The sequence below is a fragment of the Oncorhynchus keta genome, chromosome 17, assembly GCF_023373465.1.
Source record: "Oncorhynchus keta strain PuntledgeMale-10-30-2019 chromosome 17, Oket_V2, whole genome shotgun sequence".
Lineage (NCBI taxonomy): Eukaryota > Metazoa > Chordata > Actinopteri > Salmoniformes > Salmonidae > Oncorhynchus > Oncorhynchus keta.
In genome coordinates, this window is record NC_068437.1 from 44,722,286 (window position 1) to 44,747,062 (window position 24,777).

Consider the following 24,777-nt stretch of genomic DNA (forward strand, 5'->3'; position numbering starts at 1 on the left):
ATACCATGTCTTGTTTTAGCTAGTTTTATCTTCTCATCCATACCATGTCTTGTTTTAGCTAGTTTTATCTTCTCATCCATACCATGTCTTGTTTTAGCTAGTTTTATCTTCTCATCCATACCATGTCTTGTTTTAGCTAGTTTTATCTTCTCATCCATACCATGTCTTGTTTTAGTTCGTTTTATCTTCTCATCCATACCATGTCTTGTTTTAGCTAGTTTTATCTTCTCATCCATACCATGTCTTGTTTTAGCTAGTTTTATCTTCTCATCCATACCATGTCTTGTTTTAGCTAGTTTTATCTTCTCATCCATACCATGTCTTGTTTTAGCTAGTTTTATCTTCTCATCCATACCATGTCTTGTTTTAGCTAGTTTTATCTTCTCATCCATACCATGTCTTGTTTTAGCTAGTTTTATCTTCTTATCCATACCATGTCTTGTTTTAGCTAGTTTTATCTTCTTATCCATACCATGTCTTGTTTTAGCTAGTTTTATCTTCTTATCCATACCATGTCTTGTTTTAGCTAGTTTTATCTTCTCATCCATACCATGTCTTGTTTTAGCTAGTTTTATCTTCTCATCCATACCATGTCTTGTTTTAGCTAGTTTTATCTTCTTATCCATACCATGTCTTGTTTTAGCTAGTTTTATCTTCTCATCCATACCATGTCTTGTTTTAGCTAGTTTTATCTTCTCATCCATACCATGTCTTGTTTTAGCTAGTTTTATCTTCTTATCCATACCATGTCTTGTTTTAGCTAGTTTTATCTTCTCATCCATACCATGTCTTGTTTTAGCTAGTTTTATCTTCTCATCCATACCATGTCTTGTTTTAGCTAGTTTTATCTTCTCATCCATACCATGTCTTGTTTTAGCTAGTTTTATCTTCTCATCCATACCATGTCTTGTTTTAGCTAGTTTTATCTTCTCATCCATACCATGTCTTGTTTTAGCTAGTTTTATCTTCTCATCCATACCATGTCTTGTTTTAGCTAGTTTTATCTTTTCATCCATACCATGTCTTGTTTTAGCTAGTTTTATCTTCTCATCCATACCATGTCTTGTTTTAGCTAGTTTTATCTTCTCATCCATACCATGTCTTGTTTTAGCTAGTTTTATCTTCTCATCCATACCATGTCTTGTTTTAGCTAGTTTTATCTTCTTATCCATACCATGTCTTGTTTTAGCTAGTTTTATCTTCTCATCCATACCATGTCTTGTTTTAGCTAGTTTTATCTTCTCATCCATACCATGTCTTGTTTTAGCTAGTTTTATCTTCTTATCCATACCATGTCTTGTTTTATCTTCTTATCCATACCATGTCTTGTTTTAGCTAGTTTTATCTTCTTATCCATACCATGTCTTGTTTTAGCTAGTTTTATCTTCTTATCCATACCATGTCTTGTTTTAGCTAGTTTTATCTTCTTATCCATACCATGTCTTGTTTTATCTTCTCATCCATACCATGTCTTGTTTTAGCTAGTTTTATCTTCTTATCCATACCATGTCTTGTTTTAGCTAGTTTTATCTTCTCATCCATACCATGTCTTGTTTTAGCTAGTTTTAGCTAGTTTTATCTTCTCATCCATACCATGTCTTGTTTTAGCTAGTTTTATCTTCTTATCCATACCATGTCTTGTTTTATCTTCTTATCCATACCATGTCTTGTTTTAGCTAGTTTTATCTTCTTATCCATACCATGTCTTGTTTTAGCTAGTTTTATCTTCTCATCCATACCATGTCTTGTTTTAGCTAGTTTTATCTTCTTATCCATACCATGTCTTGTTTTAGCTAGTTTTATCTTCTTATCCATACCATGTCTTGTTTTAGCTAGTTTTATCTTCTTATCCATACCATGTCTTGTTTTGAGGTGTTTTGAGTGATATCATGCTAATATGTCAAAAACATTGCAAGCTAGCTAACCAACAACTCTAACAATGTATTTGAGAGACAAGTGCTCATTCTGCAAATGTATTTACAGTATGTTTTCAATAAACATTTGGAGATTACATTTACAATGCATTCAGAAAGTATTCAGACCACTTAACTTTTTCCACATTTTGTTACGTTACAACCTTATTCTAAAATTGATGAAATATGTATTTTTTTTATCAATCTACACACAATACCCCAAAATGACAAAGTGAAAACTGGTTTTTAAACATTTTTGCAATTAAAAATACCTTATTTACGTAAGTATTCAGACCCTTTGCTATGAGACTCGAAATTGAGCTCAGGTGCATCCTGTTTCCATTAATCATCCTTGAGATGTTTCTACAAATTGATTGGAGTCCACCTGTGGTAAATTCAATTGATTGGGCATGATTTGGAAAGGCTCACACCTGTCTATATAAGGTCCCACAGTTGACCATGCATGTCAGAGCAAAAACTAAGCCATGAGGTCGAAGAAATTGTCCGTAGAGCTCCAAGATAGGATTGTGTCGGGGCACAGATCTGGGGAAGGGTAACAAAAAATATCTGCAGCATTGAAGGTCCCCAAGAACACAATGGCCTCCATCATTCTTAAATGGAAGAAGTTTGGAACCACCTAGACTCTTCCTAGCACTGGCCGCCTGGCCAAACTGAGCAATCAAGGAAGAAGGGCCTTGGGCAGGGAGGTGACCAAGAACCCAATGGTCACTCTGACAGAGCTCCAGAGTTCCTCTGTGGAGATGGGAGAACCTTCCAGAAGGACAATCATCTCCGCAGCACTCCACCAATCAGGCCTTAGAGTGGCCAGACGGAAGCCACTCCTCATTAATAGGCACATGACAGCCCACCTGCAGTTTGCCAGAAGGCACCTAAAGGACTCCCAGACCATGAGAAACAAGATTCTCTAGTCTGATGAAACCAAGATTGAACTATTTAGCCTGAATGCTAAGCGTCACGTCTGGAGGAAATCTGGCACCATCCCTAATGTGAAGCATGGTGGTGGCAGTATCATGCTGTGGGGATATTTTTCAGCGGCATGAACTGGGAGACTAGTCAAGATCGAGGGAAAGATGAACGGAGCAAAGTACAGAGATCCTTGATGAAAACCTGCTCAGGACCTCAGACTGGGGCGAAGGTTCACCTTCCAACAAGACAACGACCCTAAGCACCCAGCCAAGACAACGCAGGAGTGGCTTCAGGACAAGTCTCTGAATATCCTTGAGTGGCCCAGCCAGAGCCCAGACTTGAATCCAATCGAACATCTCTGGAGAGACCTGAAAATATCTGTGCAGCGACACTCCCTTCTGTGGCTCAGTCGGTAGAGCATGGCGCTTGTAACGCCAGGGTAGTGGGTTCGATTCCCGGGACCACCCATACGTAGAATGTATGCACACATGACTGTAAGTCGCTTTGGATAAAAGCGTCAGCTAAATGGCATATATTATTATTATTATTATTATTATTATATTATCCCCATCCAACCTTGCGGAGCTTGGGAGGATCTACAGAAAAGAATGGGAGAAACTCCCCAAATACCGGTGTGCAAAGCTTGTAGCATAATACCCAAGAAGACTCGAGGCTGTAATCGCTGCCAATGGTGCTTCAATGAAGTACTGAGCAAATGGTCTGAATACTTATGTACATGTGATATTTCCGCGTTTTTTTTTTTTTTTTTTGCAAAAACTTCTAAAAAACAGTTTTTGCTTTGTCATTATAGAATATTGTGTATAAATTGAGTGGGGGGGCGATTTAATCAATTTTAGAATAAAGCTGTAACGTAACAAAATGTGGGAAAAGTCCAGGGGTCTTTGTACTTTCCGAACGTACTGTAGTTTACATGTTGTCAACAATCTAAGCCAACCCTGTCTGTTTTGCCCCATAGTTGCACACACGTCAGTTTTGTTGCTTAACAACCAACCCGTCTATACTCCTGGAGCTAATCTGTGCAGCTTGATAGTGGAGTTGTCAGCCAGCCACATGCCCCAACACCAGCGCCTCTGTCTGATGGAAGCCCTCCAGATCTGTTCTCCGCATTCTCTTCTGCCTTCAGCTTATGTTCCGTGGAGAACGGGCTCTGGGCTGTGAAAGGAATCAGGACGTGTTTACTCATACCTCTGTGTGATGATCAGAAGCTATCAGTCTTCAGCGTCTGTCTGCTATTGGACTCATACTTTATCAAAGGCTGGATCACCTTGAGCTGAGGAGCTTTAACCATGTCAGCGAGAAGTCCCAGGGCCGGCAGCCCGGTGGCGTGGTATTCCCTGAACCATTACCCGTCCCTGGGGAAGGAGGCAGCCAGAGAGAGGGCCAGATGCCTGCTGCAGCCCATGCTGAGGCACCACCAGGGGGACAGCAACACACAGCAGGGCCTCACTGAGGTGGGATCTGACTGGCACCTCTGGCTTGCAGTACAGGGAATAATATGGCTACGTTGTGGGCTGTAACTTGAGGTTGGAGTTCAGTGTGTCTGTCCTAGATATGTTTTATCAGAGGACACACTCGTCTCTGTTGCCTTTATCTTGATGTTCTGCTTTTGTTTTGGCTGGAAAGCTGTTAGTTATCTAACACCAGGAACTTCATATTTGATTTCAGGTTTGATTTCAAAAGTTGATAATGCTTTGGTTTTTCAGTGGAATGTAAATCAATTGCTCAGATTGTTTTTATTTGTAAAGCATATCAACAACATCAATGCATAAAGTAATGTGTCATATCTGAAACCAACCTTTTGAAATCCAAACACCTGCGGTGTGCAATGTTTGCATTTATCTTCTAAAACACAAGCCGTCCATTGATTTCATGCATTTGAGTTGGTTTCTTTGGATGTTTATTATAGCCAAACAGACGGCATACTGAGCGAGTCTACAATCTCTTTGTACATCTTCATCATATTTCCAACTGTGTAATTTGATAACGAGCATGAATTTTAGCAGCATGTTTCTACCATACTTGTATCTCTACAAAATATAACATATACTGGTGATTATTTTTACTCTGCATATGAGATGAAAACATCCTAACTGTATTACTCTTTTTCCTTTGTCCCCATGTGCTCATCTGTGGCTGTGAGAAGATAGCAGGTCTCTGGTTTCACTAAGGCAGCTGAGAGCTAGCTAGAGTGTGTTAGGACTTGTGTTGGCCTCATGTTGATCTCTACCAGGCTGCTAAAACATGGAACCCTTCCCAGACAGCTATTGTAGCTAGCTAGCCGTCAGAGCATGCCCCATCACCATTTACATCAGCATTGATCCATTTCCAACATGTTCTGACCTGTCATTCTTACTCAAAATACTCGGTACACCATGTCATAGAAGCCATTATCACCTGTGTATGTTTTGTTTTGGCTCTGTGTATGCATGTCATGAAACGTACATGGGTGTGTTCTTATGAGTAAGACCTTTTCCGAAAGTGGCAGTTTGTTGCCATTTTCACAGCCTTGAGATGGGATTACAAATGACATTGTCAGCAGGTCAATTTGCTTACTTTCCTCATACATGGATCACTAAATGTGAACTGTTGTGTGTATGTCTTCAGGCTCACCTGGTAGCAGCATTTGAGCAGAGCTTGGGGAACATGACCATCCGACTGCAGGGACTTACCACCACGGCTGAGCAGAAGGTATGGACTGGGGCTGTGGTCTGTTTCCTTACAAATAAGTCTGTCCTTCCTTGGATGGATGGTGGAGCTAATTGTGTTGTTTTATCGTGTTGTTGTGTTGTAGGACTCTGAGCTAAACGAGCTGAGGAAGACCATAGAACACCTGAAGAAGCAGAATACCGCAGTCCAGGCAGCCATCAACGGTGACATCAATCTCCCAGAGACCTCCTGCAACGGTGATAGGTCAGGTGAGAAGTTACCTCCCACATCACCATGGAAACACAACAAGGATGGATGGTTATTGCCTAGTGAGAAAAGCATCTGACTCAGAATCTGAATGGATTCCAATTCTATGTCATCATCTAGTCCCTGTCTAACCCAGTCACTTTCTTGTGTATTCCATAGCTTCAGCCAATGAGAGCTCCCAGTCTCACCTGGACCTGCGTATCCACAGACAGCACTCATCTGACAGTGTGTCCAGCATCACAAGCGCCACCAGCCACTCCAGTGTGGGCAGCAACCAGGAGCTGGACTCCAAGAAGAAGAAGAACTGGGTAGGTCCTCCACTGTCTGTCTGTCTGTCTGTCTCTGTCTGTCTGTCGCTCTGTCTGTCGCTCTGTCGCTCTGTCTGTCGCTCTGTCTGTCGCTCTGTGTGTCTGTCTGTCTGTCTGTCGCTCTGTGTGTGTGTCTGTCTGTCTGTCTGTCTGTCGCTCTGTGTGTGTCTCTTTCTGTCTGTCGCTCTGTGTCTGTCTGTCTGTCGCTCTGTGTGTGTCTGTCTGTCTGTCTGTCGCTCTGTGTGTGTCTGTTTGTCTGTCGCTCTGTGTGTGTCTGTCTGTCTGTCGATCTGTGTGTGTCTGTTTGTCTGTCGCTCTGTGTGTGTCTGTCTGTCTGTCGCTCTGTGTGTGTCTGACGCTCTGTCTGTCGCTCTGTGTGTGTCTGTCTCTCTGTCTGTCGCTCTGTGTGTGTCTGTGTCTGTCTGTCTGTCTGTCTGTCTGTCTGTCGCTCTGTGTGTGTCTGTCTGTCTGTCGCTCTGTGTGTCTGTCTGCTCTGTCTGTCGCTCTGTGTGTCTGTCTGTCTGTCGCTCTGTGTGTGTCTGTCTGTCTGTCTGTCGATCTGTGTGTGTGTCTGACGCTCTGTCTGTCGCTCTGTGTGTGTCTGTCTGTCTGTCGATCTGTGTGTGTCTGTCTGTCTGTCTGTCGCTCTGTGTGTGTCTGTCGCTCTGTGTGTGTCGCTCTGTCTGTCTGTCGCTCTGTGTGTGTCTGTCGCTCTGTCTGTCGCTCTGTGTGTGTCTGACGCTCTGTCTGTCGCTCTGTGTGTGTCTGTCGCTCTGTGTGTCTCTGTCTGTCGCTCTGTGTGTGTCTGACGCTCTGTCTGTCGCTCTGTGTGTGTCTGTCTGTCTGTCTGTCGCTCTGTGTGTGTCTGTCTCTGTCTGTCTGTCGCTCTGTGTGTGTCTGACGCTCTGTCTGTCGCTCTGTGTGTGTCTGTCGCTCTGTCTGTCGCTCTGTGTGTGTCTGTCTGTCTGTCGCTCTGTGTGTGTCTGTCTCTGTCTGTCGCTCTGTCTGTCTGTCTGTCGCTCTGTCGCTCTGTGTGTGTCTGTCGCTCTGTCTGTCGCTCTGTGTGTGTCTGTCTGTCTGTCTGTCTGTCTGTCTGTGTGTGTCTGTCGCTCTGTGTGTGTCTGTCTGTCTGTCTGTCGCTCTGTGTGTGTCTGACGTCTGTCTGTCGCTCTGTGTGTGTCTGTCTCTGTCTGTCGCTCTGTGTGTGTCTGTCTGTCTGTCTGTCGCTCTGTGTGTGTCTGTCTGTCTGTCTGTCGCTCTGTGTGTGTCTGTCTGTCTGTCTGTCTGTCTGTCTGTCTGTCGCTCTGTGTGTGTCTGTCTGTCTGTCGATCTGCTCTCTGTCTGTCGCTCTGTGTGTGTCTGACGCTCTGTCTGTCTGTCTGTCGCTCTGTCTGTCGTGTCTGTCTGTCTGTCTGTCGCTCTGTGTGTGTCTGTCTGTCTGTCTGTCTGTCTGTCTGTCGCTCTGTGTCTGTCTGTGTCTGTCGCTCTGTGTGTGTCTGTCTCTGTCTGTCGCTCTGTGTGTGTGTGTCTGTCTGTCTGTCTGTCTCTGTCTGTCGCTCTGTGTGTGTCTGTCTGTCTGTCTGTCTGTCTGCTCTGTGTGTGTCTGTCTGTCTGTGTGTCTGTCTGTCTGTCTGTCGATCTGTGTGTGTCTGTCGCTCTGTCTGTCGCTCTGTGTGTGTCTGACGCTCTGTCTGTCGCTCTGTGTGTGTCTGTCTGTCTGTCTGTCTGTCGCTCTGTGTGTGTCTGACGCTCTGTCTGTCGCTCTGTGTGTGTCTGTCTTTCTGTCTGTCGCTCTGTGTGTGTCTGTCTGTCTGTCTGTCGCTCTGTGTGTGTCTGTCTGTCTGTCTGTCTGTCGCTCTGTGTGTGTCTGTCTGTCTGTCTGTCGATCTGTGTGTGTCTGTCTGTCTGTCTGTCTGCTCTGTGTGTGTCTGTCTGTCTGTCTGTCTGTCGATCTGTGTGTGTCTGACGCTCTCTGTCTGTCGCTCTGTGTGTGTCTGACGCTCTGTCTGTCGCTCTGTGTGTGTCTGACGCTCTGTCTGTCGCTCTGTGTGTGTCTGTCACTCTGTCTGTCGCTCTGTGTGTGTCTGTCGCTCTGTGTGTCGCTCTGTGTGTCGCTGGCTGACTGACTAGCTAACTGTCTGTCTGTTGCTCTGTGTGTGTCTGTTTGTCTAATCTGTAATGTGTTTTTGACCTTTCCTCCAATCCTCCTGATTGTCTCAGCCTCCTTGTGCAGGAGCAAAGGTGAATATGCTTATTACACTTAGGGAGCTCCTCTAGAAACTAGACTGTGAGTGGAGTTTTGTGAGCCGTTCTCTTATTGCATATGAAAAACCGCAAACAAACTGTACGTTGCTACAATAAGGTTTAGTCTGTAGTCTGTTATAGTTAGATACAAGCTTAGGTCAATGTACATTTTTTTACCTGTAGAAAAGGCAGATGTGTGTATATTCTGGTTCAACATGGCCTGTAACCTATGAAGTCAAATTAAAATATCTGTGTGTTCTTTTGTCCTGATATAATAATGCTGTTGCGTGTGTTGGAGGGAAGGTGATAGATGACTATGTATGCAAACTGTCCACAGTGATGATACTTGTACAGATGTACTATCTTAATTCGACCAGTTTCTCACAGCAGTAAAATAATCCTGCAGCAACAGGAAAGGTGAAATATTATGTGGATTATAATTAATGGACATTTTTATAGGGGTTGTTATATTTTTTGTTAAAATAAATCAAGTCTGATATTTTCAAGTGAAAATGACAAACATTATAATCCTGTTTAACCTGTTTAAATGAAAATGATCTGCAACAACAGTGTGATCCAATTAAGATAGGACATCTGTAGCTATGTATAGGTTAGAAGTACAACCGTGGAGTAAGTGACTATTTGACCACAAGGGGGGAGACGGCTCCTGAGTTTAAATATCTAAATCTGCCTTTTAGTGATTGAGTAGTCATGTCAATTAGTGAGAAGTTGTCAAAGTGATATCTTATTCTCTCTAATAGCCTGGTGTTCATTCCCTGTGTGTAGCTGTGAGTTGTTTGTTTGCATTCAGTATCTTTAGTGAGCTACCTTGTGAACAGCCTAGTCTCTGTTCCTAACACCTGTACAAGGTCTTGGATTATTTAAGTGAGCTAAACGTTGAAGCTGTCTATGATCAGCATGCTGTTTTGTCTTGTTTTTTCCCTCTTGTGCTCTCCTATGGTGTGGCAGGTTTATGAGGTAAGATCACACACTCTTTCCAAAAAATATTATTGCTTGTTCAGTTGGAGATGGTGAAAGAGTAGAAGTTTATAAATGCTTTGTGTTCTCCCTGATGTGTCTGTGTGTTTCACTATGTACTCAGGTCTCTCTCTTTTCTTCCCTGCTCCCTGTTCCTCCCCCTGTCCCCGGCTGCAGCTGCGGAGCTCCTTCAAGCAGGCATTTGGGAAGAAGAAGTCGCCCAAGTCTGCGTCCTCCCACTCAGACATTGAGGAGATGACCGACTGTTCCCTGCCCTCCTCCCCCAAGCTAACAGCATATAACTGCTCCACCACCTCTACACCCATGCTCCAGAACTCCCACTCCAACTCTTTGTGAGTACCTGGGCCCAGACCAATAGACCATTAGACGCTCACCTGTTTATAACTGGGAGGAGATAGTGGATCATAATAGAAGCTCCCTGTTCCCTCAACTCAGGGGTCGGGAGTCAACTCAGGGGTTGGAAGTCAACTCAGGGGTCGGAAGGATTACATGACCATATTAATGATTACAACTGACTCCCATTGTGTCTGATACAAATATCTTAACAGGTGTATATATACTATAGAAGTTTATATGTACAGTATATATATATACACCAGTACCCCATATACGCCAGTACCCCATATACGCCAGTACCCCATATACGCCAGTACCCCATATACGCCAGTACCCCATATACACCAGCTCCCCATATACACCAGCTCCCCATATACACCAGCTCCCCATATACACCAGCACCCCATATACACCAGCACCCCATATACACCAGCACCCCATATACACCAGTTACCCCTATACACCAGTTACCCCTATACACCAGCACCCCATATACACCAGCACCCCATATACACCAGCACCCCATATACACCAGCACCCCATATACACCAGCACCCCATATACACCAGTACCCACTATACACCAGTACCCACTATACACCAGTTCCCCATATACACCAGTAACCCATATACACCAGTAACCCCTATATAGAGGCGGCAGGGTAGTGGTTAGAGTGTTGGACTCGTAACCGAAAAGGTTGCAAGTTCGAATCCCCGAGCTGACAAGGTACAAATCTGTCGTTCTGCCCCTGAACAGGCAGTTAACCCACTGTTCCTAGGCTGTCATTGAAAATAAGAATTTGTTCTTAACTGACTTGCCTAGTAAAATAAAGGTCAAATTAAAAACACATTTTTTTTAAATACCAGTACCACATGCATAGCTGTGTGTGATAATTAGAGACTGCATGGCCTCATTGTTTTAGTCCCTAGTTGGATGTTTGTATTGAATCTGTCCCTCTCTTGTCCGTCTGTCTGTGTTTCTCTAGCCCCATTCTCTCTCCCCTGCCTGTTAGTGGGCGTGGCCGGGGTGGTAGAACTGGGGTGTTGAGGACTAGGTCTCTGGCTCAGTAATAGAGTGTGAATAACGTCTGTAAACCACCATTCACTTTATGATCAATTCTGATGATAGATTTTCCTAACAAATGGCCTTGATGCACCAAGTGATTATCCTACCAATTCATCTCAACTTCATCACTCATGCCTGTTGTGCTATTGAAACTAGAATGAAGGAGCCAATCACACATCCTTCACAGGACCTTCATCTTGTCCTGTTTACTATTGCGTGATTGCCTGGACCCCTATCTACAACAGTGATTCAGTGCCTCTGGATTAACTTGGAATAAGAAACAATATTTCGTGGCAGTGACAAAACATGTACTTGTATAGCATGTTACTGAGCTTTTGATCACTGTATGAAAAGCATAATTGTCTGATAATTGTCTGCAAGAGAATGTGCTTCATGGGATTTTCTGGGGATGTGCTCTTGAGGACTGGCCTTCTGTATAACCCTGAACTGACCAGACTGTCTATGTCTTGTCTGCAGGATCTCAGAGTACACAGACAGCGAGGCGGAGAAGGTGATGGGGCTCCGCAGTGAGCTCCGAGACAAGGAGATGAAGCTGACTGACATACGCCTGGAGGCCCTCAGCTCCGCCCACCAGCTGGACCAGCTCAGGGAGTCCATGAACCGCATGCAGGTGAGGGTGACCATAACGTAACCACATATGACCAATGACATAGGACATGATGAGGGCCTGGAGGTTTCCCTGACCTTGTGACCTGGGGAAAACTCCACACCCTATAAATGACCACTCAAACATTGGCCACCACAAAGCACATCAAATAGAATGTGGTGAGATGCTTTGAGCTGTGTTTGACCTGGTGTGTTGTAACCTGTCCTCAGGGCGAGATAGAGAGGCTGAAGACCGAGAACGACTGTCTGAAGATGGAGAGTCAGGGCAGCTGCAGCAGAGCAGCCTCACAGGCCTTAGTGGCCTCACCCTCAGCGGGCCAGTCAAAGCACGGCCTCGCCCTAACAGAGTCCACCAGCCTCGGTAAGATTGAGTGTGTAAGTGATCGAAGCGTGCGTGCGTGCACGTTTTAGTCTCTGTATGTGTGTGTGATTGTTTGTAGTCCGGTTTGCAGTAGTCAACATCTATGTCCCTGTCTCTGTAGACATGCTGTTGGAGGACAGCGGGGACAGTAGCTCACGGAAAGAAGGACAACACGTCAAGGTAGTCGTAACTCTGGATGAGGACACCAAGTGGAAAGAGGTACCAAACTTCTTACATTTCCAACTCACAAAAAAATACAATGGCTACCAAATAGTGTATGACTGTGCCCATATTTGTCCTTAATATCGTATCTTATTTTATAGGACCGTAGACCTCGTAATTTCCTGATTGGTTGCATTGGTGTCAGTGGGAAAACTAAGTGGGATGTGCTTGATGGGGTGGTCAGACGTCTCTTCAAGGTAAATCAACAGGCATTAAAAACTCTTGGTAGAGGAGTGACTAGTATACACCTGTATTTGATGTGTGATTGGTCCCTGTTCCTGTATCTGATTATTTGATTGGTCCCTGGTCTTGTATCTGATAATGTCATTGGTCCCAGGTCTTGTATCTGATAATGTGATTGGTCCCTGGTCCTGTATCTGAGGATGTGATTGGTCCCTGCTCTTGTAGCTGATGTGTGATTGGTCCCTTGTCTTGTATCTGATTTGTGATTGGTCCCTGGTCCTGCAGGAGTACATCATCCATGTGGACCCAGTCAGCCAGCTGGGTCTAAACTCAGACTGTGTCCTGGGCTATAGCATCGGGGACATCCATCGCACCAGTGGGGCTGACACCCCTGAACTCCTGCCCTGTGGATACCTTGTTGGAGATAGTGACACCATCTCTGTCTCCCTCAAAGGTATGGGCAAGAATGGACCTCTGTGCAAAGTTTAGAAAATGAGATCTATGCCCCTATCACTCCCGTTGTTTTTGATAGTAGTCATTATTTAAGTAAATCTGAGCCCTGTAATTAAAAGCTGTCTGGATCAGTGAATAACAAAACAATTAAGTGAATAATAAAAAAAAGTGAACATATCCTATAACATATATGTGTTCTGTGCTGCCACCTGCCTGCAGGTGTGTGTGAGCACAGCCAGGACAGCCTGGTATTCGAGACACTGATTCCCAAGCCCCTGCTGCAGCGTTACGTGTCCCAGCTGCATGACCACGGCAGGATCATCCTGTCTGGCCCCAGCGGCACTGGAAAGAGCTTCCTGGCCAGCCGGTTGGCCGAACACATGGTGCTGAGGGAGAGGAGAGAGGTCACCGATGGGACCATTGCCACGTTCAACGTCGACCACAAGTCAAGCAAGGTCTGTCAAACACTATCATGACTCATATGTAGGAATAACCTTTACCATGGGATACTTTCTGTATGAGAACAGAGGTGCCAGAATCTAACCCTAATGAGTATAGCTATATGAGAGAGAGGACATTACCGGATGGAAATGCTTATTCCTCCTTACATTTGAACTGTTGGAGGATACAGTAATTGGAAAACATGTTTGATATAGGTATCTGTGGTATTTTAGAGGCTGTATGGGGAATCATTGTGTGGTTAATGTGGAAATGGTAAACTCTGTAGTCTGTTTGTTGCTGGTGTCCAGGAGCTGTGTCAGTACCTGTCTAACCTGGCTGACAAGTGTAATAGTATGAGTCATGGGGTGACCATGCCCCTGGTGGTCATACTGGACAACCTGCACCGCAGCAGCTCCCTGGGAGAGGTCTTCAATGGCCTGCTCAGCTGCAAGCACCACCGCTGGTCAGTACACACACACACAGAGACGCACAGCCACACCCACACACACATATACACACACATAAAAACATTTGTATTTGTGTGACACTCCTAAATCCTCAATTACTTTGTTTTTTCACAGTCCTTATATCATTGGAACAATGAATCAGGCTACATCGACCACTCCCAACCTCCAGCTTCATCATAACTTCAAGTATATCATATCCTATCATTTCTTATATGTGACTGTATTTTTTCAGTAAACAATTAATGTGGTATGATGTCATCTCTATTCTGAAATGTAAAAATGTATTTGTGTGACTTGTCATGTAGACCCCACAAGAGGGCAGTATTTATAAATGGATGGACTGATATCTCTGTTCGCTGCCTAACCCTGAATAGAGGTCTATTTGAACAGTAACTGATCATCCTCTAAACTGTTGTCTGGTTACTGTGTGGGTGTCCTGTCTAGGTGGGTGCTGTGTGCCAACCATACTGAGCCAGTGAAGGGCTTCCTGGGTCGGTTCCTGAGGAGGAGGCTGATGGAGACAGAGATCAGCAGCCGACAGCGCAATGCTGAGCTGGTGAGGATCATCGAGTGGATCCCTACTGTCTGGCATCACCTCAACCGGTTCCTGGAGTCCCACAGCTCCTCGGACGTCACCATCGGTAAGATCCACTAAAAATCCAATTTTTTATTTTCTTTTTTTTCTGACATTATCTGGTCAAGTTGTTTTACATTATGACGTAAGAGATGGATGAATAGATATTTAACTGTGCCTGAATGAATGCATGCTTTTCTATTGTCTATTTGAAATGTGTCAATATAGAAAACATATTGAAGGTTCTATTGAATTAAAATATATGTTTTGTTGACATTTGTTGACATTTGTCTCTCTATCTTCCTCCCAGGGCCCCACCTCTTCCTGTCCTGCCCCATGGATGTGGAGGGATCCAGAGTGTGGTTCACAGATCTGTGGAACTATTCCATCATTCCCTACATGCTGGAGGCTGTCCGAGAGGGGCTGCAGGTACTCTAAAATTACACAACGCTGGAAATGTGGCATCAATTCACATTTGCGGTAGAACAAGGCCTTTGAATGGTGGTTAGTAACTAACACACATACACAGAGAGATGCAATACATGCATGTATATAATAAGCCCCCCCACACACACACATATTTTTTAACACTTTTTTGGTTACTACATGATTCCATGTGTGTTATTTCATAGTTTTGATGTCTTTACTATTATTCTACAATGTAGAAAATAGTAAATGTAAAGAAAAACCCTTGAAGGAGTAGTTTTTAAGGAAAATCACTGATCAGCGAGCATGATTCTAACCGAGTCGTCTGTCTGTCTGTCGACCTGTCTGTCTCCTAGCTGTATGGGAGGAGAGCTACATGGGAGGATCCAGCACAGTGGGTGGTGGAGAGCTATCCCTGGGCAGCCAGCCCCCTGCAGCACGAATGGACCCAGCTGCTGGAGCTCCGGCCAGTGGACGTGGGATTCGATGGATACTCCATCTCCAAAGACGGCTGTCCCAGAAAGCAGCTTCCCCAGGGAGACACTAACGGAGACCCCCTGGTAAGTGAATTATAATCCCTTCCTCGTGTTAGCCTTTCTGACAATCTTCATCCCAAATATCAGTTGGATTTGGAAATATTCAAGAAAGTCTGTTTGGTATGACATTACACAATAATCCTGTATGTGATGATGGTCTGTATGGACAAAGGTTTCACTTGATGTTTGTATCCAAGATCAAAGTCTTTCATTAAGGTGCATTTAAAGACTATCTACTGTCCTATTGATGCTTTTATGGTTAGCATCGGTGTCTGTATGTAGGGGACAACCTATCTGACCTCTGACCTCTAATCTCCACAGATGAACATGCTGATGAAGCTAAAGGAAGCGGCCCACTGCTCCGCCAGCACTCAGAGCTACGACAGTGACTCCAACAGCAACCAGGATCACCATGACAACACTGTGCTGGACTTATCACTGGAGTGCACACTATGAGTCTCACTGGGGCAGATAATACTCACTGTGGCTGGGACACATCCTAACTTGAGATACGTTTGTTAATCATCCATTGACATCAATGGGAGACTGATATGAGGTTATGTATTTGAAGATATATTTGAAGTTAGAATTTGGACTTCTGTAATTTCATATCTTTAGGCAGACATATTGCATAATGGCTGGAACTCACTACTTTCCAAAAAGGGTTCTTCAAAGGGTCCTCCTATGGGGACAGCCGAAGAACCCTTTTAGGTTCTAGATAGCACCTTTTATTCTGTGTAGGCCTTACAGGGCTATTAAATTCCGGTCCTGAAGGGATGACATACTTCTGTTTTTTCATCCTCTCCTTCTAATTCAAATCTGGAAACCACTTGAATACAATTAACTACCAGATAGAAACAAAAAAACTGAAATGTTTCTCCCCTCCAGGGCTGGAATTGAATAGCCTTGGGCCATACTGGGTGCTGGTAACCCAAGATAAAAATCCCAGTCAAAGTTCAATAACCTGAATAATTTCAACTCAGTACTCTACTATTTTCAATGTTTATTAGGAGTCTGTTTACAATCACAGGCAAAGACAGTCAACCATATAAATAAATGACAAATCTTATGAGACGTCAAACCGGTTGCCTTGACTGTGACCTAACCTAGGCTATAGCTCATGAGATGTTAAACCGGTTGCCTTGACTGTGACCTAACCTAGGCTATAGCTTATCAGATGTCAAACCGGTTGCCTTGACTGTGACCTAACCTAGGCTATAGCTCATGAGATGTCAAACCGGTTGCCTTGACTGTGACCTAACCTAGGCTATAGCTCATGAGATGTCAAACCGGTTGCCTTGACTGTGACCTAACCTAGGCTATAGCTCATGAGATGTCAAACCGGTTGCCTTGACTGTGACCTAACCTAGGCTATAGCTCATGAGACGTCAAACCTGTTGCCTTGACTGTGACCTAACCTAGGCTATAGCTTATGAGATGTTAAACCGGTTGCCTTGACTGTGACCTAACCTAGGCTATAGCTTATCAGATGTCAAACCGGTTGCCTTGACTGTGACCTAACCTAGGCTATAGCTCATGAGATGTTAAACCGGTTGCCTTGACTGTGACCTAACCTAGGCTATAGCTTATCAGATGTCAAACCGGTTGCCTTGACTGTGACCTAACCTAGGCTATAGCTTATGTGGTCCAAACTGAGTAGCAATAACTGGATATACATTCACTCAGCTGCATAGAGCTTCTTTTAATTAATTTTTTATTTCACCTTTATTTAACCAGGTAGGCAAGTTGAGAACAAGTTCTCATTTACAATTGCGACCTGGCCAAGATAAAGCAAAGCAGTTCGACACATACAACAACACAGAGTTACACATGGAGTAAAACAAACATACAGTCAATAATACAGTAGAAAAATAAGTCTATATACAATGTGAGCAAGTGAGGTGAGATAAGGGAGGTAAAGGCAAAAAAAGGCCATGGTGGCGAAGTAAATACAATATAGCAAGTAAAACACTGGAATGGTTGATTTGCAGTGGAAGAATGTGCAAAGTAGAGATAGAAATAATGGGGTGCAAAGGAGCAAAATAAATACAGTAGGGGGAAAGGTAGTTGTTTGGGCTAAATTATAAATGAGCTATGTACAGGTGTAGTAATCTGTGAGCTGTTCTGACATCTGGTGCTTAAAGCTAGTGAGGGAGATAAGTGTTTCCAGTTTCAGAGATTTTTGTAGTTTGTTCCAGTCATTGGCAGCAGAGAACTGTAAGGAGAGGCGGCCAAAGGAAGAATTGGTTTTGGGGGTGACCAGAGAGATATACCTGCTGGAGCGCACGCTACAGGTGGGTGCTGCTATGGTGACCAGCGAGCTGAGATAAGGGGGGACTTTACCTAGCAGCTTGACCTGTGTGCATTTTCTTAGTGGAGAGGCACAGACCATGGTGGACATATTTTTTATGCTTAACTTTCAAATGATGCCTTGCTACTTTTATAACAACGGTAGTAACACGCATGCCTTTAATGAACATGATTTCTATAGAGGCTGTGCAGAGTTTAGGTGCTGGCTGCTAGCTTGTTCAGACTTTGATGAAAACACATCCTTTCTGTGCACCTAGCGGGTAGCAAAAAGGTCTAGGCTTTTGTTAGGGATGTTTTTAAATCAGTGATGCTTATAGGATTTTTTTGGTGCTCTGCTTGGGAAAATGTGAACTTATTGACAGAATTTTTTAAATATATATTACCTCATGAGCGTTTCAAACAGTATCCCAACCGTGCTTGTTTGTCTTTTATTCAGCTCAAAACGGAGCGCAATCTCTGCATGAAATGTTTCAACCCAGTGTTTCTCTTATAGAGGCACTTTGGACATGTAGACCCACATCTGAAAGGTCCCAGTCTAGAAAGGAATCAGAGCGACTGCATGGCTTTGAGACAGAGGATGGCGTGTCTAGTCATTCACTCTGGAGAATTAGCACCAGGACCATTTGCATCAAGTGTTAATGGGATCCTCAGTGTTGCTGTATTGGAGTGACTAGAATTGATTCCCTAATAAGATGGAGTTTTTTCAGAGTGGCTTATGCTACTACGAGGCACCACTTTGGTTGCTCCCCCTCACAAGGTCTCCATTATCTGCCAGTGTTGTTGCTGTTCATCCTCTGAGTGTTCTTAGAAACAAATGCTATGCAAATTTCATTTGGAATTTTTGACTAAAGCCAAAACAAAAATTCACTTCCATTTTTACGTATTGTCAAAGGTTGTATTGTAAGTACATTGATCTGTGAATATTTTTGTGAGGTTTGTATTTTCACTACCATATCTTACTGGATTGTAAAGGGTGATGCAAGCACAAATAGAAAATGTTTGTTTTTCTTCTCTTGGTCCCACAAAGTTTGGATGTTGGAATGTTGTGAAAAAGGTGTGCTATTGAATCTAGTTGTTAATAATGTTTAATAATTATTTGATATGTGCATTTTGCTTATGTAAAAAAAATGTAAATATTTTATCTGAATCCCACGTTTTGAAAACATTTTGAAATCTTGTACAGAAATAGAGAGTAGTCATTTGTGTACAGTTTGGTTTATAGATTGTATGTTGTTAATATGTTGTCAATAATTTATGTGAAATATCATGAGACTGAGAATAAATCTGGTCACGATACTGTACTTTTCATTTTTTTTTATTCAGAGAAATCCTCTAAATCAGTGTAAGTTATTTTAAATGCAAAAAGTTTTATTTTGATCTCATGTGGTTTTAAATATTGTTCAGCAATGTTCAGTGTGTTAAGCCCAGTTCCATTGTCTCAACTCTGTCTCAATTTTCTGTTATTTAGGCTACCTATGTAATTTTCTGTTATTTAGGCTACCTATGTAATTTTCTGTTATTGTTTAGGCTACCTATGTGACTGGTATGTCCTCCGGTCTATACCCCGTATACCTGCCATCTATCTGTACAGTAGAAGTGTGTACAACCAGAATGGAGGGCCACAGTGACTGCACCTTTTCATTGTCCTGACCTGTCTTTCGTATTAGAACAGCAGTGACACCTCATCTATCATCGTCTACTTATTGTAGTAGAAATATAATGAATCCTATTGACATTCATCAATGATTTATTAAGTGTTATTGTGTTTTGTTGGACCATTGTCAAGAAAGCAGAAGTTGTTCTTTACATTTTCTAGTTTTATTTGGAAAAAAATACTCTCAAAATACAAACATTTAAACAAAGCATACAAATAATATATGTATTTTTAAGTTATACATTTAACATAGATTAAAGACGTTGCATCTGGATTGTAAGAGACTGGCCTTTTCACAATAGCATTGTAATCGGATATAATCCTCTTGGTATAAAAATGCCCCTTACAAAATATGGTACAAAGATTAAAATCTGCAAAAATATGTCAAATTTGCTTAATAAGTACTGAAATATCTGCCACAACCAATATGACCCCCTACATTTAACATATAGGAGAATTGGTTATATCACAGACAAATAGGCTATGTGTTCAAATTAAAGAATGCAAGGGTCTCATTTGGGTAATAATGTCTATATACAATATATGTGACAATATACAGTATGTGTTTAAACTACTTTATATAAGCATAATGTATGTGTTATGCACAACTAAGACACTGTAATCTCTTCATCCTCTGATTCTGAGAAGTCGGAGTGCTTGCTGGAGTTGCAAGGCGAAGAGAGGTGCGACTCCACACTGTTCAAAAGTTCGCGCTCTGATGGCGAGCGGCAGAAGGCTGAGCGCGGGCTGTCCCGCCTGAACGCATCCACCTCCTCCTCACAGGACTTCTTCCCGACGTCACTGAGGTCCGGGTGGGGGTTCATTTTAGTTGGAAGGGTTTGTTCCCGGCAACCTCCGGACGACAACAACTCCCTCTCTTTGGAATTGCGCCATTTCATTCTTCGGTTTTGGAACCATATTTTCACCTTGAAAAATAACATTAAATATTATTAGGCTACCTAATAGGCCTAATGGTTGATTCTAATAAAAATAGTATAACATACCAATAATAATCCCAAAATAGGTCTAGCCTATATTGAGATTATGTTTTGTATTGATGTGGGCCTAAATTACTTTTAGATTTTTACCTGTGAGTCTTTTAGCCCAAGTTTTGCAGCCAGCTTCTTTCTGTCTGGTTTGCTGATGTATTTCTGTTTCTGAAACATTTTCTCCAGGGCTTTGCGCTGGACATCAGAGAACACTGCCCGTCGGAGCATCCCTCTCCTGGGCTTTCCTCTTGCAGCCAGCGGCCATGAAAAGGTACCAGGGATAGGAACCACTGAAGACGATGCTAAAATATTTATCAAAACAACATACCATTAGCATTGCATCATGTCAGTCAAGAAAATGCACACATAGGCTAAGTGAATGTGAAAGTAGGCGAAGCCTGGCCTTTTCTTCAGCGAGTGGGTGGAGGGGTTAAAGGTGCATATGAGATAATTATTTCGTAGTTTAAACCAAAGTCTCTCTTTAAGATCCGAAATGCAGTCCGTTTGAGTGAATTGGCACGAAGCAGCTAATTAGCACATTGCTTGGTCCCTTATAGCATTGGTATGGTAAAAAGGCAGAGTATCCCTTTTGAAAGGCCCAATGAAAGATAGAGTAGCTAATGAAGCGTGAACGGTAATTGTGTAGTAATGAACTAACTGAAAAAAGGCTTAGGACAGGCCGCTAAAGCCATATATTACTGCAACAAAAGAGATCTACACTTTCAAACTAATCACAACTGTCTGCATGCCAAGATCATTTGGAGAATACTGATGGCTGGGCCCTATTTTTGCCACACATCCTTTTCATTAAATACGAAAAGCTATGAGGCTAAAGTTGTTTTGTTGCTCTCAAAATAAGCTGTCTCTAAATCCAGATCTACACCTTATCCATTTTAGATTATTTTAATCGTCTTTATTGTTGGCTATTCGAAAGCCAATTTATGTGTGAATTCACTATAACTTCGGGAACAAAATAAACCTATATTCTTAATCTTGAAATATACTGTATAACAGAGAGCACTGTAGCATTAGACCGGCCCATAGCCTATCATTAGATTTTACTTGAACGACTCCAGGCTACTATCTACAGTGCCTTGAAAAAGTATTCATGCCCTTGGCGTTTTTCCTATTTTGTTGCATTAAAACCTGTAATTTAAATATATTTTTATTTGGATTTAATTTAATGGACATACACAAAATAGTCCAAATTAGTGAAGTGAAATTACAAAAATTACTTGTTAAAAAAATATACAAAAAATAAAAAACAGGAAAGTGGTGCGTGCATATGTATTCATCACCTTTGCTATGAAGCTCCTAAATAAGATCTGGTGCAACTAATTACCTTCAGAAGTCACATAATTAGTTAGATTGCACACAGGTGGACATTATTTAAGTGTCACATGATCTGTCACATGATCTACGTGTATATATACACACCTGTTCTGAAAGGCCCTAGAGTCTGCAACACCACTAAGCAAGGGCTACCACCAAGCAAGCGGGCACCATGAAGACCAAGGAGCTCTCCAAACAGGTCAGGGACAAAGTTGTGGAGAAGTCCAGATCAGGGTTGCGTTATAAAAAAATATCAGAAACTTTGAACATCCCACGGAGAATCATTAAATCCATTATTAAAAAATGGAAAGAATATGACACCACAACAAACCTGCCAAGAGAGGGCCACCCACCAAACCTCACAGACCAGGCAAGGAGGGCATTAATCAGAGAGGCAACAAAGAGACCAAAGATAACCTTGAAGGAGCTGCAAAGCTCCACAGCGGAGATTGGAGTATCTGTCCATAGGACCACTTTAATCCATACACTCCACAGAGCTGGGCTTTATGGAAGAGTGGCCAGAAAAAGACATTGCTTAAAGAAAAAAATATGAAAATACGTTTGGTGTTCGGTAAAAGGCATGTGGGAGACTCCCCAAACATATGGAAGAAGGTACTCTGGTCAGATGAAAATAAAATTGAGCGTTTTGGCCATCAAGGAAAATGCTATGTCTTGTGCAAACCCAACACCTCTCACCACCCCGAGAAAATCATCCCCAAAGTGAAGCATGGTGGTGGCAGCATCATGCTGTGGAGATATTTTTCATCGGCAGGGACTGGGAAACTGGTCAGAATTGAAGGAATGATGGATGGCATTAAATATAGGGAAATTCTTGAGGGAAACCTGTTTCAGTCTTCCAGAGATTTGAGACTGGGGTGGAGGTTCACCTTCCAGCAGGACAATGACCCTAAGCATACTGCTAAAGCAACATTCGAATGGTTTAAGGGGAAACATTTAAATGTCTTGGAATGGCCTAGTCAAAGCCCAGACCTCAATTCAAATTGCTGTACACAAGCAGAACCTATCCAACTTGAAGGAGCTGGAGCAGTGTTGCCTTGAAGAATGGGCAAAAATCCCAGTGGCTAGATGTGCCAAACTTATAGAGACATACCCCAAGAGACTTGCAGCTGTAATTACTGCAAAATATCTTATTTCTTGTTTGTTTCACAAAAAAAGTGTCTTCAAAGTGGTAGGCGTGTTGTGTAAATCAAATGATACAAACCACCAAAAAAATCTATTTTAATTCCAGGTTGTAAGGCAACAAAATAGGAAAAATGCCACTGGGGTGAATACTTTGGCAAGCCACTGTATTGTTAGCTAACTTTAGATTTTTCACATCAGCACGACCCATAAACATGCATAACCCTCTATGTGGTCTTGTGAGAATATTGAAATAATGAATAGCCCCTAATGGGGAATTAGTCCATGACTGGTAAATGCCTATCAGCAGAATGTGTGTGGCTGCCGGAGGGAGCTGACCAATTAGTCATGGTGCTGAAAGCTTTGTGAGTTATCAGTAACTAAGTGCACTGGCTCGGTGGGAAAGAGAAGCAATGAAGAGACGCAAGCAGCTTCCTTGTGAGAGGGGATCCGCCTCAAATTTAGACCATGACAATTGCGGCTAATTTGTAGATTAGGGGAACCGGTGCAAAATGTCAGCAGTTCCTGCCTCTGCTAAATAGGGCATCAAATTGGCGAGACTGATTCCACGATGTTCTTCGGCTTCCAACCTCTGAACTAACGGTTGTATTTCCTCTAGATTCAACTAGCCAATGGCAGATTGTTTTAAGGCACAACGACATCAGCTGAATACATGGAGCATGGCATCGGATTATTAAGTGGATTTACCTGGAAAATAGGATGCTCTGAGGAAGGGGTGAAACGATCCGTCAAAATATGGCAGAGGGAAGGTTTTGCCATGCATGGCATGATGCATTGAAGGTGTACACGATGCTGTGATTCAAAATTAAAGAAAACATTGAATTAAATTACTCATTTCGTTTTGTCAAATCATATAGGCCTAAAATGTTGTGACACTGCCCTCATAATCTCGATCCATGCATTACACATATCCACATCCCTGCGTAACAGGTGTCCTGTTTGTAAATGCTAAATAATGAAGTTTACATTAGCCTATACATTCCCAATAATCTTACCGTTTCTCGTTTCTGGTGCTAGGATGGCATTAACTCCAAACTTCAGATAGTTAGGGTCGTTGTTGATGGAGAGTGGGCTCTGAGGAGAGCCCGTTCTTGTCTGTGCTGAAGTGGTGATGACAGCTTGGTCAGTGTGGTGACTGCAGGTCAGCGTGGTGGCTCCTGATCCCGGGGGAGACACGCTGGGTAACGGAATCGTCCGGTGCAAGTAGCTCACTGGCCGGCTGATCCGCAACAGGTCCTCCACCAAAAAGCTTGAGTGGGCGGCGAACGCTGAATGCAAGGACTGGGGCAGAGAGTGAGCCGCCGGCGGTCGAAGTAGTCTGGGGTACATATCGGAAGCCGCAAGTACACTAGGGAACATCATTGCTCCTTTTGGGTGGATAAGGAAGAGTAATTGTAAAGAGCCCTTTCTCACTGAATGAGTTTCCGTGGCCTATAGGATCCAAGTGGAAAGACTCACAGTTCTCTTCTGACCATTCCATTTAGAAGAAGCGTTTTATAGTGGACCGTTAGCAAAGCCTTTTCGAAACTGACAGTCAAACAATGAAGTTCAACAAAGTTCTCGACGTGAGTTTCTTTCAGGGGAAATTCAGTGCCTGCTGATTGGTTCGAATAAGCAATTTATGATTGGATTAGACTTCATAAGCAAGCGCAAGACAATGTCCTTTTAACAAAGAAAGTGTAGTCATCAATTTTGCACACTGACCACTTTTTGGTATAGTTTTCACTGTGATAACGGTGGCAGCACACAGAGACTAATTAAAGGCTATTTTAAAGGACTCGACGAAGTTTGTCTGTGAATAGAGGGTTTATTTAAAAAGTGTATTTTAAATTCATTTGAGCATATAACAGCATTAATGTCGTTAGTTTCGGGCTTGTGGGAGGAACTTTGAGAATATGGTGATTGCCTCAGTTCTATTAGAATGCAATGTCATAATTGTAATTATTTGTAAATATTATCCGCATTCACTTGTATTAAAAATAATGTTGTAATTAGGCTATTGTTGTTATTATTATTGTTATTATTATTATTAGGCTTATTGTTTTGTATGACTATTTTCCCTCGTAGCTCATTGAAACGGAGTTTTAAAAAACATTGTACCATAGCCTATTGGGTAGGATATTATGAGCACAATATGTCGTCTGTACCAGTCTGTTTTTCTCTGCGAAAATCAGACAGGCTTTAATGTCAGAATATTTAACTGGTGTGTTAAAAACGGTGAATCTGAGAGATCCCATTTAATGTCGCTGGTCCCGCTGAAAATAATGTGCAGCTCTGGCCATTGCGCTCTTATCCTCTTATCCATGAAGTAACTG

At 42.7% G+C, this 24,777-nt stretch overlaps 2 protein-coding genes across 6 annotated transcripts in view; one reads left to right on the plus strand and one right to left on the minus strand.

Annotated features, from left to right (window-relative positions):
- The window catches only part of LOC118395903 (neuron navigator 2-like), a 91,879-nt gene extending 73,257 nt beyond the window's left edge, over nt 1-18,622 (plus strand). For all 5 annotated transcript variants that reach the window (XM_052466225.1, XM_035789979.2, XM_035789982.2 and 2 more), the window contains 16 exons: nt 5,466-5,549; nt 5,653-5,776; nt 5,934-6,082; nt 9,482-9,657; nt 11,204-11,357; nt 11,564-11,714; nt 11,836-11,933; nt 12,038-12,133; nt 12,405-12,573; nt 12,792-13,027; nt 13,322-13,476; nt 13,595-13,666; nt 13,925-14,121; nt 14,365-14,483; nt 14,837-15,040; nt 15,338-18,622. In XM_052466225.1, coding sequence (XP_052322185.1) covers nt 5,466-5,549; nt 5,653-5,776; nt 5,934-6,082; nt 9,482-9,657; nt 11,204-11,357; nt 11,564-11,714; nt 11,836-11,933; nt 12,038-12,133; nt 12,405-12,573; nt 12,792-13,027; nt 13,322-13,476; nt 13,595-13,666; nt 13,925-14,121; nt 14,365-14,483; nt 14,837-15,040; nt 15,338-15,472 — 2,319 coding nt within the window. In that variant the 3' untranslated portion in view covers nt 15,473-18,622. The remainder of the gene's footprint in view (nt 1-5,465; nt 5,550-5,652; nt 5,777-5,933; nt 6,083-9,481; nt 9,658-11,203; nt 11,358-11,563; nt 11,715-11,835; nt 11,934-12,037; nt 12,134-12,404; nt 12,574-12,791; nt 13,028-13,321; nt 13,477-13,594; nt 13,667-13,924; nt 14,122-14,364; nt 14,484-14,836; nt 15,041-15,337) is intronic.
- Nucleotides 18,623-18,628: 6 nt separating this feature from the next.
- Nucleotides 18,629-24,440, minus strand: LOC118395904 (homeobox protein DBX1-B). The gene is made up of 4 exons (XM_035789983.2): nt 23,458-24,440; nt 23,150-23,254; nt 20,069-20,271; nt 18,629-19,906 (listed from the first exon to the last, which is right to left on the minus strand). The coding sequence occupies exons 1-4, from the start codon at nt 23,822-23,824 to the stop codon at nt 19,589-19,591; spliced, it is 993 nt and encodes a 330-aa protein (XP_035645876.1). The 5' UTR covers nt 23,825-24,440; the 3' UTR covers nt 18,629-19,588.
- Between the last annotated feature and the right edge of the window lie 337 nt (nt 24,441-24,777).